This window comes from Tasmannia lanceolata, unplaced genomic scaffold, assembly GCF_043159265.1.
Source record: "Tasmannia lanceolata isolate RefF3 unplaced genomic scaffold, GAP_Taslan_0.1 ptg000020l, whole genome shotgun sequence".
Taxonomy (NCBI): domain Eukaryota; kingdom Viridiplantae; phylum Streptophyta; class Magnoliopsida; order Canellales; family Winteraceae; genus Tasmannia; species Tasmannia lanceolata.
In genome coordinates this window covers 388,954-405,133 of record NW_027518697.1, presented here as the reverse complement: position 1 = coordinate 405,133, position 16,180 = coordinate 388,954, and the positions used below count along the sequence as shown (strand labels likewise).

Here is a 16,180-nt window from a genome sequence, read left to right as displayed (position 1 = left end):
ACTTTTAGACTGAACAACTTTCAAGGCAATTAAACCTACATAAGCTACCAATCCCATGCAATATAAATCCCCCAACCACTAATTCTCCACCCACACATTTTAAAGGGAAGAACACAGACATACAAAATAAATACGAAAGAAAAGAAGAAAGAAAACAAAAGAAAAATAGCGGACGTCAACACACATATTAAATACAACGAATTCCTTTAAGATCCGAGCTGTCTTACCAGTTACCGGCCCCACCTCCCGCTCAGTAAAGTTGCCTGCTTGCCTTCGTCATTTCCCAATCCAACTTAGCGTAAAGCGAGAGAGAGAGAGAGAGAGAGAGAGAGATCTGGCCCTCCCTATGTCCGAGAAATCCCCAAATCTCGATTAAAAGAAAAGTAGCTACTTTGTTTGTTTGGATGGACTGAAAACCCATTTTCTGGGCTTTGGAATTGCGGTAAAGATGGCTATTGTGGAGGAAAATTCTGCTTCCGATGGGAAGGTGTGGAGTCTGTGTAGGATGCCATTTTGGCAGACGGGTAATGTTTCTTCATCTACTCAGAGTATTCAGCAGAATAGTCAAAGTCAACAACAGATTGAGGGTTCAAATCCTCATCCCAACCCAGTTTCTTCGGTTGCGAGGTCTATTCTTCCCAACAGACGCAGGCTCAGACTCGATCCTGCAAGCAAACTTTACTTTCCATGTGAGTTTTACTATTCTCTTTCTGATTTTTTTTTCCTGTGTATTTGTTGATTTTGGATCATTTATTCAATTTGGGAAATTCTGTTTTTTCTTTAACTGATTTTTGATCTGGGTCCTTTTCTATTTCTCATGAGGCTGCATTCATTCTCAGTAAAGCCCTATATTTTCGTTTGGTGGGCTTGTTAGATTTGGATTTTTAATCGATTTGGGGGTGTTGGGTCTTTTTCTTTTATGGATTTTTTATTTGGGTCTTTTTTTTTTCATTATTAATAACTTGTTTTTTTTTTTCTGTAGATTTGCAGGCTGGATTTTTAGTTAATTTAGGAAATTGGGTTCTCTTTTTTATCTCCCACTTTTTGTTTTTGAACTGGGTTATTTCATTTTCTTTCTCCTTACACGGTAAGAGAGTCATTTCTTTAATTCATTTGTTAGTTTGAGTGTTTTAATCCAACAAAAAGTCAACCCGTTAATCAATTAATTGGGTTGACTTTATGATGTTTCTCGGTTTGGGTGAGGATTTGGTTTGATTTCTAATTATTTTTTCAGATTTGATTGTGTACAAATGTCTATTGTATCTATTTTTGGTGGGATGGTTAGGTGTGCAACTTGGATCGGGTTGAGTTGGGCTTTTGCCGAAAAATGATTTGGATTTTACACAAACCCAACCCGATTTAAGGTAAATTTTCAAACAGAAAATGCAAAAATAACCCAGAGTACTACCTCTAGATGCTGAGTGTTGGTCTTGAGTAGTTTAATTGATTTTTGTGTCTCTGCTTTCCTTCTTTTTGCTTGATCATTAAGTTATTTATTTGTTTTCTGTTGAAGATGAACCTGGTAAACAGGCTAGAAGTGCAATCCGGATTAAAAATAGCAGCAGATCTCATGTAGCCTTTAAGGTAAGGACAACATTTCTTGGTTTTTTGTTTCACTTGATGATTTTATTTGGCCAATGCTGAGAGGTTCCGATTATTTATTAGAGTTGATTTACATGTTTATTATTAATATACCGAATGCTATAGATACTAAAGTCTTACCTATATATATGTTTATATTGGATTTAGGGTATTAGGCCACAATGAATCTTCTATTTTATGATTTTTTGTTGTTTTATCATTGCTTTTATTATCATCCGTATTCTTATAATCAATTTTCATGACCTGAATCATTTCTTGTTTGTGATTTTAGTTTCAAACAACTGCACCCAAGAGTTGTTTTATGCGTCCTCCAGGGGGTATACTTTCTCCTGGTGAAAGTCTTATAGCAACTGGTATAATAATTTTGTGCATGTTTCATGATATTGTTTATTGGTGCAATTTTATTATCTCTTTCTTGGTGTGCTAAGTTGATACTGCAGCACACTTTCTTTATGGCATCTCCTTTTTGTTTTTCTTTTGATCACTAGTATTCAAGTTTGTTGAGCATCCGGAGAACAACGAGAAACAAACAGATCAGAAGAGCAAGGTTAAATTTAAGATCGTTAGTTTGAAGGTGCAAGGAGGAATTGAATATGTACCAGAGCTGGTGAGTAACATCCCCAAATTAAGATATACTTCTAATTGTTAAAGTATTAATCTTGTGCACACATCATTGTATGTTTGAACCACAATTACCAAAAGCTTTCTAGTCGGGTGGGAAGCTCGCTTCTCAGGAAGGTAGTTGGAAGCTAAATTTTTCTTGCTTCCCAAATTTAATGGAAGCACACTTCCCGTATGTTTCTTCTTAAGTAATGGCATGCTTCCTATTTGTGTGATTATTTTTTCCCTAAAAGAGTGTTTTCTCTTTTTGATCATGCTGAATGAATGCATTTTTTTTTTTAAATGTATTTGAAACTTTAAAACTCATCTTAAGATTCAAATAACACTTATGTATTTCTTTTTCCGAAATCTTAATACTAAATTTTGATTATTAAATCATGCCAAATTATAAATCTATAAAACTTGTAAGGGAGATGATTTTTTGGCCCCTTGTAGGATAATGCGCCCCCCCTTTTAACATGAATTGTGGGCAGACTTTAATGCTTTTTGACGTCAAATCACGTTAACTAGGGCACTCTATTTGCAAATGGAGTGCCCTAGTTACATAGGCCATTTGATTAATTGTTATCAGCATCGCTGTATAGAAGTCTTTCTTTAACTTATTTTCTGACTGACTGAAAATTTAACCTTTTCCAACAGTTTGATGAGCAGAAAGACCAGGTAGCGGTTGAGCAAATTCTGCGGGTTGTTTTCTTGGATGCGGATCGTCCTAGCACTGTAAGTAGGTCCTTCGATAGCTGCCATTGTAACGGATTTTTCTCTGTTTAAATAAGCTAATATATTTCATGGATGTGTTGTTATAAGGCAATGGAGAAACTGAAACGCCAGTTGGCTGAGGCTGAGGCTGCACTCGAGGCACGTAAAAAACCTCCTGAAGACACTGGTCCACGGATTGTTGGTGAAGGGCTAGTCATAGATGAATGGGTAAACTAGTTATATGTTATTTTTTATTTATTTGGTGTTGCTTCATTGAAGTTCTACTTATATTGTTTTTATCTCCGTTGTTTCTCTTAGAAGGAAAGAAGGGAAAGATACCTTGCTCGGCAACAGGTTGAAGGGGTTGATTCAGTGTAAAAAGTGCGGTTGGCATTGTTGTAAGATTTCTGTTGCTCGAATGGAATGATTTTGTTATGTGTTATGGAGGAACAGTGTATCATTCTCTATCCCCTTCTGTTTCCAGGTTTATCAGCGTCCGTTTAAACGTTTAATTTAAAGGTTTATCATGAAAACAATAACGTGTTCTGATGCATAAAATGTGGATGAAACTCATGGGTTTGAGTTACTTTGTTCAGGCTTTCTTCCTATTGTAGATAGTGTGATTTTGCGGGTTCTGAATAAAATTGTTTCGCATGGATGACATTAAAAGCACTTTCGAAACCTCTGATTTTTGGTGCAAGAAAAATTAGGAATGTCTCAATTACCTTCGTATAACTTTCACGTGGAGAGAGATTTCGGCCCATTGACATCATTCATGTCTAATTAACCTTTTTATGGGGTGATTAATTTGATTTGTCATTGTAATAGCGAGGACACTTTTCTGTGAATTCATCCAGTGAAGCTCTTCATAGCTTTCAAAAGATTTTTCTTCTTAGTATACCTTGTTTATATTAATGGCTGGTTCTGCCTTAATGAAATTAATCTTTCTCCCTGTCCAGCCTCCAAGAAAAGAGGAAACAAAATTAGAATGCTTTTATTCGTTTCAGGGAGAAGGGGGGATATCATTTCCCATTTTAAATTATATATTCGTTTCATATCCTTTTATTTCAACTGTTATGCATTTTAACATTTACTATCTATTTGATGCAATACTATCTTATGACTTTTGCAAACCATTTTCATGGAAAGGAGACGTTGGGTGAGAGGCAAAGTCTCATAGATGAGAGATTTCTCTCTCTCTCTCTTTCTCTCTCTCTCACTCACACACAAACGTCTTTGTATGATTCTCCTCTCTATTTTGCCTTTTCTTGAAACATCTCATATACACTTTCTTTGTTCTTCAAATTTCTTGATTTTACTTGGGCAAATTATTAGGCATCGACCGTCTTCGCAAGGTTTGAGCCGGTGTGTGCACACCATCAAAGACAAAGACAACGTAAAGTGGTGTTGTATCCTTGAGATAGGTTGCAAGGAACCTGATTGTTTTCTCACGGTGGTAGGGGTGATAATCTATCTTAAAGGTAGTGTTAAACCAGTAACGTACCTCTGCCACTCAAATTTTCTTTAATTTCTAGCATTTGGTTTTCATTTATGGATTTGCGGATAAAATGTTGATGTGGGTCAAAACATTGCCAAAGAAAATCCTAATCGACTTGGCACAATGCGATAGAGTATCAGTAGACATGGCTGAGTACTCGGCTGATGCGGTCATATCTTGGGAGAAGATTAATAGGAGTTTCGATAGACTTTGTAGGGCGAGAAAACAGGGACTCGGACAAAATTGCAGCCAAGGTGAAAGGGAGTTGACTCGGAGGAGTCCATAATAACTCTGGGGAGTTTTGAAACTCGTGTATATATATATATATATATATATATATATATATATATATATATATATATATATATATATATATATTTGAATGGATAAGATATCTATTATTAAAGAGCAGAACAAGGTTGGAAACCCCACAACCAAGATGGTCTGGGGCTTGAAAATCAAGCTATTAACTCCAATCCTTCGGTTCTTAAGGGCAATTGGACAGCAGTTGGATCGTCGGCTCACATGAGGCTCTTTCCGAACACCCTCGATTCATTGAAAGAGGCAAAGAAGGCCTACATTAAGAAGCGCGAGGCTACCGAAGAATCGATGAGGATGGTGGTTTACTTGAGTTGCTGGGGGCCCAATTGAAGTGGCTGTGGGTTGATGGGTCTTAAACACTCGATTCATGTCCTCTTAGGTGATTTGCCAGTAGAGTCTATGATAAAGGAGAGATACAAAACGATGCACATTACTGCAATTAAGATCTTTACACACTTTTAAGATGTATATGAGAAACCCGTTGTACTAGGCCCTCTAAACCTTTCCCAGGGTAGGCTGGGTCTCACATAGTCTCGTACCTAAGCAGGCCCCTACACAGAAGCGTGACATTTGGTGGTCAACTTTGGGGTGGCTTTCACTTTGTCCTCTTTTTTTTTTCTCCTTCAAGTAACACAGTTAGCCTTTTCCAGTTAGTCCTCTCCGCCCATTTCTCGTATATGAGCTGTGGCTACTCTCCGGCCAGCCAGTGGAGGCACATATAGGGGTGGCAACGGGGCGGGTCGGGGCCGGATGTTGGGGTCCCCTTCCCCTTCCCCTCTGCGGGGATGGTGGGGAATCCCCCTCCCCTCCCCGCGGGGAATATCTAATCCCCTTCCCCTCCCCGCATCCTTCGGGGACAAAATCCCCGCCCCGCCCCCTCTTTGGAACCCAATCAAACCAGCAAACAGAGCTTCTTTCTTCTACGTCCATTACAGACAATATTGTGATGAATGCTATGATTCTATTCATGTGATCAACAAACAGATGGACAAAATCAGAAATGCATGGATGAGACAACAAACATAAATAACAACAGGACCTCATCTTTCAGCAATTTTCTGCATAAATTATGGAATGATAAATAGGAAATGAGCACCAGGATTACCTTCATTAACAGACAGCCAATGTGCAAAAAGTAACTATTTCAGTAGTCACAATGAACTTTAAAAGTCCATAAGTGGGCGCTCACACACGCAAAATAATGTTCATTAGTTCATTCTGTATAGCATGTTAACCCCCAGATGAGCATGAGAAATGAGAATGGAGAAGAGAACAAAATCAACAAATGACTTATTTCTTTAACTGCAATTCAGTCTAGTGCTGACATGAAACAAATTTCTAGTAGCTAAATTTTTCTTGTTGAAAATTAAAACCTGCAATCCAACCCTAAAATTTTGTTGGCACTACGATTTTTTGATAATTGCATACACTCAGCGTCTCAGGCTCTCAGCTTGTCTTTATTATTTCAACATCTGTGAAAAGGTTATTATAGTTCCCAAAATGCTCTCAGAAGCTAATTAAAAGGAAAAGACAAGCTAAGTTTATGTTTGGGGGAATCTTGTAGCCGATCCACAGAGTTTCTAGTAGTTTTCCTTAAAAAAAACACTTAAAAATTTACAAAAAAATGGCATTGATTAGCGGGGCGTAGCGGGGCGGGGCGGGGACAACTCCATCCCCTTCCCCTTCCCCTCCCCGCACCGGGGAATTTTTATAATCCCCTTCCCCTTCCCCTTCCCCTTTCAAATCGGGGAATCCCCTCCCCAAACGGGGCGGGGCGGGGCGGATCCCCGCTTTTTCGGGTGAAATTGCCAGCCCTAGGCACATATAGCATGAGGGGTTGGGCGGGGGTTGGGGGGGAGCGAGGGGTGAAAATAGGTCCCCCCTCCCACCCCCAAAAAAAAAAAAAAAATTTGACCAATGCAGCCAAGTCTAAATTAGTCCCACCCCCCAATTGTAAATTCCTGGCTACGCTCACCAAATGTTGTTCCTAGCCAATACGGCGTGGAAACGGAAAGTTAGGGTAGGCCATTTAAACCTGTCCCAAACTAGGGTTGGTCCCACCTTAAATCCCACACCCAGGCAGGAGGCACTCACAAGTCACAACCGAAACAGCATTGCACCATTGCCGCTTCATTGTTTGGCAGCATGCCACTCAGATAACTCTCAGAGGCTTTTCATCAAACAATTGGTATTCCAAGATCAGTATCCAATTAAACTCATTCTTTATCACCGCCGCAACTAGAAATATTAATAATAGAAGCAAAACCAGAAACAGTATTCATTCCAAATCCTAAAAGGGACTTAGTAGCGCAGAAAATTCCCCATTTCCCCTCACCCTCTTCATAAAAAAACATCCAAAAGGAAAACAAAAGAAGAAGAGGAAGAAGAAAGAAAAGCAGAGAATGCCCTCTAACCCAAGCACATACCCTGTACAAAATGGTCCGAAAAAAAAAATAGTAAGTGCAGTGCAGTGCAGGATCAGCAAATTTCAAAGATTATGAGGCAACTGGAATTGCTGAGACCCGAACGAGTGTAGGGATCTGTTCTGTACGAAAACCACAACACCGCACTTGCTACTGTTGAATCCTTGCCACAGAGAAAAGTTAACGGATCCCGTCACCGTTTTCTTGGCGGATATGTCTTTGACGGTGCACAGTTTTTCAAGCTTCCGAACCACGAAGTCGTTGCTCAGAACGCGCCCTCTATTCTCACCCGCGGTGCAGTCAGTGACGAGGCCGTTCTCGTAGAGTGCCACCATGACGTCCGCTCCATGACTCTCCACCTTTCTTCTCAGGGCTCCTGATAGACACACCTGGAGAGAGTCCGGTGATGAGCGTTGGAAACTCGCCTGTTCCACAAAAATGAGGGGACAATGGTCCACAATCGACTATCAAGGGAAACATAACAGAAATTAAATCGTTGAAAAATATTGTCAGGTATATAAACTATACACCATTATTCTTAGGTATATTTTTAGCTTAAAAATATGATATCTGCAGAGATCTGGAGATTGAGATAGTGAGTATCTTATGATGAACGGAGAATAGTTATACTGAATAGATATATACAGCTTACCTATAAAAATAACTTAGGTTATAGTTAGGTAAGGGATAGAAACTCGCCACCCAAATCCAGTTTATGGGTTAGAAACTTCAACAACCGAGCATCACTCCTTCCAACTACAACGTGACAGATGAAGGTAGATCAATAATAAAGAAAGATAATCTGGGACATGATAGTTCCCTTTTCTATCTGGAACTGGTTCTAGTGTTCTTTGAATCTTACTTTCAGTGTTTGGGTGTCCCATTTTAAAACAACGACTGTCGATAGCATTCCTTAAAAAATATATGTTTCAAAGGCTGCTGATATTGGCATTACAATGCTTTGATAACTGCATAACTCAACTCCTCATTTCATTATTTAACCACTTCCTCAAAAGCTCTCAGAAGATCATTTAAAAGAAAAGACGAGGTGAGTTAGTGCAATTAATAGAAAAAGGTAGTGTGAATATCAAGGGCCATTTTAAAAGATAAATTGGATTTAAAAACAAAAATAAAAAAATCCTTTGTCCACTTGGCACGGACGCGACAAAGAACGTGGTTGACGCGGTAGTAATTTGAGAGAGTAAGAGGAGTTAATTGACTTTGTAGGGCAAAACGCAGAGTGTGGATATGGTGCAACGCGGAACACGGGCAAGGTAAAAAGGAGTCGACTCGGGCGAGTTGGTTATGGAGTCGAGGGCTAATAGTAATAATAGAGAAAGAAAAAACCAATGTTTTTTTGATAATTTACGAACCTGAAAGGTGAGAGCGGCAAAGCGATTGGCTGATCGGACGGTGGAGAGGAGAAGCTCTTCGTGGGTGCCCAAGCACTGGGAGCTGCCCTGGACCACCACTTGGGGCGTGTACAAGGTGTCAAGACGCAGAGCCTCGACGAAAGCTTTCTGACGAACGGTCCAGATGGTAGAACCGAATGGGTCCTTCCATCCCAGATAATCCCAGTAGTCCACATGGTAGGCCAGCACGATCACTGGAACGTCCAGTTCGAAATCTCCCCTCCCGAGTCGCGACAATAGGAGCTCTGCCCCCGGTGACATGGCACATCCCTGAGAGGAGAACAGCTCCACCAGAACGGCTCCTCCCCTCCGCTGCTCCTCGGCGGTTGTGTTTTCCGGCGATGACTTCTTTGCCCGGCAGAAGCACCGGAAGAGACGGGGGGCCATCGCCGGGCGGAGGAAAATGAGAAGATTTTGCGTAGGAAGGGGGGAAAGGGTTTAATAAAAGGTAATGGGGGGAGTGGAGGAGAGTGTAAGGTGGCGAGGTGGACGGGGATACAACCGTGGTTTTCATACTTTCTATTATTTCTTCCCTTTCATCCTTTATTATTATGAGAATTTATAATAAAGGATGAAATAATATGTGGCAAGATCTTACGGCGTTGCGTGTGGTTTCGTTACCGACACGATGACACGTTGCGTGTTAGGCTCGGTTTTGGTTGGCTACAGCTTTCAGGTGGGGTCCGCATCGCAAAAACACAAAGTTGTTAAAATTCCGCTACACGAATTGTGATTGTATTCGTGGCAGCTCGTTCGAACCCTTCATTTTGATGGGCCCAATGAGAGGAAAGCTCGTCCATTCGAACCCTTCATTTTAAGGTAGTTAAGCCGGATCAAACCTCCGATTTCAAGCTTGTATAACAAAGCCTTTTCTTTTGCACGTGAGAACAGCCACCTCATATGAGGTAAATTAATAAGACCAATTATACCCAAAACTCAACCTACTTCTCACACAGCAAACGTCAAATTGGTTGCCAAATCCCATGTGGATTTTTGGGGCACAGCCCATTTAGGGTTGATCTGAATGTTACAGGGTTGATCCTAACCCTCTATAGATCGGAGGGTTAGGATCAACCCATGGAAATGATTTTTGGGGCGCAGCCTATTTAGGCTGTGGCCCATCTAATGGACGGTTTGGATCATCCTATGGTGCCGGCCATACCGTACTTTTTAGGGGTGGTTATTCGGTTATAACCGAACCGAAATTTGATAACCGAAAAAATTTCAGTTACCGAACCGAAAATTTTCAAAACCGAATATAACCGAACCGATTAAAAATTCGGTTATAACCGAATAGTGGGAAAAAAAGAGGGGAAAATGCAAAATCTTGGTTTCGATCGGAGGGCTAGGATCATCCAATCGAAATGATTTTTGGAGCACAACCTAATTAAGTTGTGATCAATCAAATGGACGGTTTTGATCATCCTTTGGAGTGCCCGTATCACACTTTTTTTTGAAAAAATAATGATTTTTATCATTATTTCGGTTAACCGAATTGTTTTTTGAGATAACCGAAACCGAAACCGAAAACCGAAATTTGGCATCCATGAAAACCGAAACCGAACCGATTGATCTTCCAACCGAACCCAAATAACCGAACGAATTCGGTTCGGTCGGTTATTTCGGTTAAACCCGAATAATGAACAGCCCTAGTACTTTTAATAAAGTGACGAGTGCCCTCATCAAAATACAGTAGTGTTGATAACGTTTCCCTTATATGAAAAATAAGCAATGTAATACTTATAAAAAATTAGTCTATTATTAAATATTTATTTTCTCAAATAATTATTGTCATACGAATTTACCAAATGATTAGCTCAATTCAAAAGAGGTTTAATAAACGTATTTGATTTGAAAACTATAGGAGGATTTACAAATTCGGAGGACTGCAACTCTATGTTAGAGTTTCCAATCCAAAATTATGGAGGAAGGCCTTTATTTCTGCAAAAAATGGTCCTCTCATATAGCAATGGAGAAGTTGAAGCTCTCTAAAATCCCTATTTCGATCCGATTCCCCGAGCTCCACCTAAAGTTTTAGAAAGCCAGGAACCTCAGTAAGATTGCAAGCCTTGTTGGGAAGCCTCTATATATGGACACCCAGATGGCAGAAGCATCTAATCTAAACTATGCTCGGGTTTGTGTCGAAGTAAATGTCAGAAAATCTCTCCCGGATACTATTTGCATCAATGCTCCAAGTGGCACCATCACTCAACCATAGGTAGACTAATTTGCCCCTCACAAATTTTGGGAAATGTTATGAGCACTACTGTATTCTGATGATCGCACTCCTGACTTTATTAAAAGTAAGGTATGGCCCACACCATAGGATGATCCAAACCGTCCATTAGATGGTGCACACCCTAAATAGGTTGCGCCCAAAAAATCATTTCCTTAGGTTGATCCTAACCCTCCGATCTGTAGAGGTACTGAATGATCCTATTCCTCTATAGATCGGAGGGTTAGGATCAACCTATGGAAATGATTTTTGGGGCACAACCTATTTAGGGTGTGCCCCATCTAATGGATGGTTTGGATCATCGTATGATGCGGGCCATACCATACTTTTAATAATAAAATGCAATTTATTTTGGCTACCGATGTTGGTACTACGATTTTTTGATAATTGCATACACTCACTCACTCAGCTTGTCTTTATTATTTCAACATCTGTCAAAAGGTTATTATAGTTTCCAAAATGCTCTCAGAAGCTAATTAAAAGGAAAAGACAAGCTAAGTCTATGTTTGGGGGAATCTTGTAGCCGATCCACAGAGTTTCTATTAGTTTTCCTATAAAAAAAACACTTAAAAATATACAAAAAAATGGCATTGATTAACGGGGCGAGCGGGACGGGGCGGGGAAGGGACAACTCCATCCCCTTCCCCTCCCCGCACTGGGGGATTTTTAAAATCCCCTTCCCCTCTCAAATCGGGGAATCCCCGCCCCAAACGGGGCGGGGCGGATCCCCGCTTTTTCGGGTGAAATTGCCAGCCCTATCATATAGCAATGGAGAAGTTGAAGCTCTCTAAAATCCCTATTTCGATTCGATTCCCCGAGCTCCACCTAAAGTTTTAGAAAGCCAGGAACCTCAGTAAGATTGCAAGCCTTGTTGGGAAGCCTCTATATATGGACACCCAGATGGCAGAAGCATCTAATCTAAACTATGCTCGGGTTCGTGTCGAAGTAAATGTCAGAAAATCTCTCCCGGATACTATTTGCATCAATGCTCCAAGCGGCACCATCACTCAACCAATTGAGTACGATTGGAAACCTAAAGCATGTAAGACTTGCAGTGATTTCAACCATTCGACAAAAGTTTATACAAAACAATACGATTTCTCAAAGAAATCAAGCAAGAGTGGAGGCCGAAATCACAAGTGAAGAGTGGAGAGTCAAAAATGGACCCACGAGAATTTCACCATCACAGGAGGGCAGTACAAAGTAAATGGAGTGCCACGTAGAAGTTTCACACCTCAAGAGTCAAGGTAATAGATTCTCGCCTTTAGATACCCTGAAGGAAGGGACTCTCCACATTGAGGAAGGAAATTGAAACATGGAAGGATCATCCTTCCAATTGCAATCCAATCCCACTTAAGAAGACTCATGGCAAAACGTCCAAACGAAAAGGAAAACAGAAAGCTGGTGAAGAAGAGCACCCCTAACAAAAGAAAACAAAACTTCTCAATCAAAGAAAAGCAAAACCCCCGATGGTTCAGAAGTAGAGGAAAAGCTATAGAGTAAGGAAATATAGCTAGAAGATGATAGATCTCCTGGATCATAGTAAACATGACTTCACTTGAGTATGGGGTCTTGCTCTAGGGATTCTGTGGGTCCCAAGCCTAACCAATTGCACAATTCCAAATCATGTATTTGTTTTCTCGTGCTTGTTTAGAGTTTCTCTTCCAAGATATCATGACCCTAGTTGTTCTGCCCTTTTACTTAAAATTGTTCTAACGATTGGGCAGTGGTCTTGTTCCTTCTATTGTATCATCTTTCATTATTTAATATACTGGTAGGGGCCTGTTAGGTGTCTTCCTAACACCAGCTTACTCATAAAAAAACCATATGAGGGTAGTGCACACTATGGCTTTATAAGAGTGCCGAGTGATGATGGCCAAGTTGGTAATTGAAGCATTGGTTCATAGGTAGACTAATTTGCCCACAAATTAAGAAATTATAGAACGAGCCCTATCTCTAAGGTTTTATATACCATTTATATAAGAATAATGATACGGAGACTGAGAGGGGGACCGAGAGTGGAACCGAACAGATGTCAGTAATCTTGGGTCCTAATTTTTTGCTTTTTTCCCCTTTAAATGGCGTAACTACGCCTCCCGTGCCAAGTGGCATGTAGGGATTTGTTCTGTTGTACTGTTGGTTCCACTCTCGGTCTCCCACCAACACTCTTTGTAAAGACAAAGAGATCCCACTCCCAGGAACTTTCAACAATGTACTACTCTTGAAATTTTACAAGTGGAGGAGAGCACCATTGAATTCGAAGGTGAGAAATGAAACTTGAGCCTTCGGATGGCAGGAATTTTATAGAAAAGTTTGGAAAGCAAAATTGTTTCTAAAAATTTGCACCTTTTTTACCCACAAGAAAAGATAACCACTTGAACAGTTGAACAGTTGAACCAACCCTATTCAATTTTTATTCAGAGGATGATATGCCTCTGAGTTAATCACGATTATATTATTTTCCTCTATATTGTGGAAATGAAAAATGTTTGCTGAGAAAAACTTTCTGTCTGAAATGTTTTTCTTCCAATCCAAACAGGGTCCGTTGTGATTTTTAGATTAGGTGCAAATGACTTGGGCCTCAATTTTTGAAATCTTAGAGAAAGGCCTCATCTGCAGAGTCCAGACTACACAGGCCCAACTAAGGTTGTGTACTATGGCTAGGTCTCCGCCAAGGTAGGTGAAAACGTTCAACCCAGTTTCGCCCTGTTAAATCCAACAAAAAAATGATGTCTAGCCTATATATATATATATATATATATATATATATATATATATATATAGTCAGCAAATCAATGTATAGCATTGTGAGTCCAAACTGATTATTGAACTCAAAATTAAGGCCCCGTTTGTTTTGGATATTGAGAACCAATTGGAGCCCAAAGCTGATTATTGGACTCAAAATTACATTAACTTAAGAGTCCAAAGAGGCCCTGTTTGTTTTGGATTTTTTTTAATGATTGGGGAATGAAAATCATTCTAGGAAAGCCCTTTCTTTGTGGTCTACATCAAGTGGATTTTTCACTTGGAACAACTCTAGAAATCGAATTCTGGAGAGAATTGATCATATGGTAGCAAGTGAGGAGGCAGTGCCCAAACTGAAAGTGCATCCTAATTCGATATCAGAACACCACCCTTTGGACGAATTAATCAGTCTCCTGTCCTGTTCAGATTAGAAGGGAAGTAGCTCAAAAACTTCGAACGATCCTAGACCAGGTTTGGCAGAACCGTTTCCGAGTCCTAAAATGGTTATTCGACTCAAACTGATTGTGAATCCAAGACTGATTAGGCCGTGTTCGTTTTGGATTTTGAGAAGTGAGTATGAGTCCAAAATTGATTATTGGGCTCGAAATTAAATAGAGACTTAATTCAGCACCCAAAAGGGGCCTTAAATACTCACGCTCCAAATGGTATGAGTAGCAAAGGGAGCAAAGAAGTGTTAGAGTAATTAGGTCAAGCAACAGAGGTTGCTTGAAGCATTACACCCAAGGTATCTAGTTTGGAATACCAAGTTTGTTGCCTCCAGCCCCTATATATATAGATACACTAGGATTAGAAGAGGTTAATGGGCTCCAGCCCAAATGGGCCCACTACACCTGGTCCATTACCTATTGGGCTTATATTAGAACATACATGGGTTATATGATATACCCAACAAGAAGTTGGTCTAAAATCTTTTTTTGGTTTTGTCGGAAAAGAACACCCACCTACACCAACGCATGGGCACCTTAGCAAGTTGAAGAGGGAGTATAAGAAAGCTTGAATGTTACTAGGGTCGAGCAACTTGTTAGCTAGGCACAATATCCATTTGGAGATAAGTCACAATATCCATATCCTCTTAGCTTGGCCGGCAAATCCAATTGAATTTTGGTGTCGATCCGTGACCAACTTTTCTTCATTTCCAAAGCGTGAAGAAATGATTCATCTATTGCAACTTTTCGTGCTTACTATAATTAGTGTGTACCCACGGACACACACACTCCTTTTCATGTGAAACAAGGGCCAAGCCTAGCTTTTGTATCATTTGTTACTACTGATTAAGAAAAGAAGAGCCTAGTCAAAACACGTGAAATTCCATCCCCACTTAGTATAAAGTTGTGGTCCTTGTCTTAGAAGGGATTTCCATGGATAAAGATGCATTTAAAGACCCATTATAAAGAGAGACACTTTACAAGAAGTGCATGAGAAGCTCACCCATATTATATAAACACCATTTAGATCGTTCGATCTCTGTCTTGACTGGTAAATAATGTAATGGGAAATTCTTTTCTGTTCTGATATTTCCCACCATCCAACAATAGAACTTAGAGTAGAACACGGTTTGATTTTTGTTACGTACTCATTTGCAAGTCATTGATTAGCCACTAGTGATTCATTAGATGCTAGCACGCACAAGATCTAAGAAAACGAATAAGAGAGCTACACATACAATGAATACATACTTTGGTTCTCAACTGTAAACTGTATATCACAATCATGCTCAGTAGAAAAATATTTGAACTCATTCAAGGCATACTTCGTCCCATTATTAATTCTCAAACCCTTGAAACTTTCCCTCTTTTTGGTGTCCAACCGAAATCTTAAACGTCTCGAAATAGGGAAAATGTAATTTTCTTTTGAGCATATAAACTATCTCAGGGGGGGATTCGACCACTCGTCACCAGGGAGCAAACCCGTGACTTGTACCGAAGAGCAAACCCGTGACTTATGCCGAAGAGTATATAAACTATCTTGACGAGAAGTCATCAATAAAAGAAATAAAATATGTTGCATTATAATAGATTCAATTAGTACTTTCTAAGTATCAGAAGGAATCCTACAAATCCTTACTCCTGGAGGCATATAGGGGAAACTTGCTCCATGAAGCTTTTAAAACAAACAATCTTTATAAAAATCTGAAGTAGTAGATTTCAAATTTAGTGAATCTGATAGAGAACTATTTTTTTTTGTGGTGGGTTTTGATAGAGAACTATATTTAACCCTTGCTTGCTTTTATGACCTAAATACCTATGCTAGGTCATAACAGACTCTGTAATTGCTTTAGCAGCAACAACATCACCAATCATGCATGTTTTTTCCAATGAAATGGTACAAATAACTTGTAATTTGGGAACCATTTCCCAAATTATGATTCATGTGGCCTGTGGAAACCACTTCCTATTAGGAAACAATCTCTATAAGGAAGTGTTTTTGTTAAAAACGTCTAAACCTTGGTTTTTTTGTTAAACACGTCTAATGACGTGTTAATTTTTAGTCATGTTATTTCTATGATAGTAGCTACCAAATGAATTATTTTCCTTGTGTTATAATGTATGTAGGTGGGCACAATCTAAGCTTCCCATGTAGGCCATGCACATTTTGCATTTACACA

The 16,180-nt window shown here is 39.7% G+C and overlaps 2 protein-coding genes across 4 annotated transcripts; one reads left to right on the top strand and one right to left on the bottom strand.

Annotated features, from left to right (window-relative positions):
- The first annotated feature begins 275 nt into the window (after positions 1-275).
- Positions 276-3,514, top strand: LOC143854736 (vesicle-associated protein 4-1-like). The gene is made up of 7 exons (XM_077364844.1): positions 276-689; positions 1,514-1,584; positions 1,874-1,955; positions 2,091-2,209; positions 2,863-2,940; positions 3,028-3,147; positions 3,238-3,514. Exons 1-7 carry the CDS (start codon positions 449-451, stop codon positions 3,295-3,297), a joined length of 771 nt encoding a protein of 256 aa, XP_077220959.1. The 5' UTR covers positions 276-448; the 3' UTR covers positions 3,298-3,514.
- A 3,478-nt stretch (positions 3,515-6,992) lies between these two features.
- LOC143854515 (uncharacterized) lies at positions 6,993-9,101 on the bottom strand. 3 transcript variants are annotated; one of them, XM_077364523.1, is made up of 2 exons: positions 8,535-9,101; positions 6,993-7,625 (listed from the first exon to the last, which is right to left on the bottom strand). In XM_077364523.1, exons 1-2 carry the CDS (start codon positions 8,958-8,960, stop codon positions 7,227-7,229), a joined length of 825 nt encoding a protein of 274 aa, XP_077220638.1. In that variant the 5' UTR covers positions 8,961-9,101; the 3' UTR covers positions 6,993-7,226. The 3 variants fall into 3 exon arrangements, with proteins under 3 accessions (XP_077220638.1, XP_077220639.1, XP_077220640.1); XM_077364524.1 differs by having other exon boundaries at positions 6,993-7,586; XM_077364525.1 differs by having other exon boundaries at positions 6,993-7,550.
- Between the last annotated feature and the right edge of the window lie 7,079 nt (positions 9,102-16,180).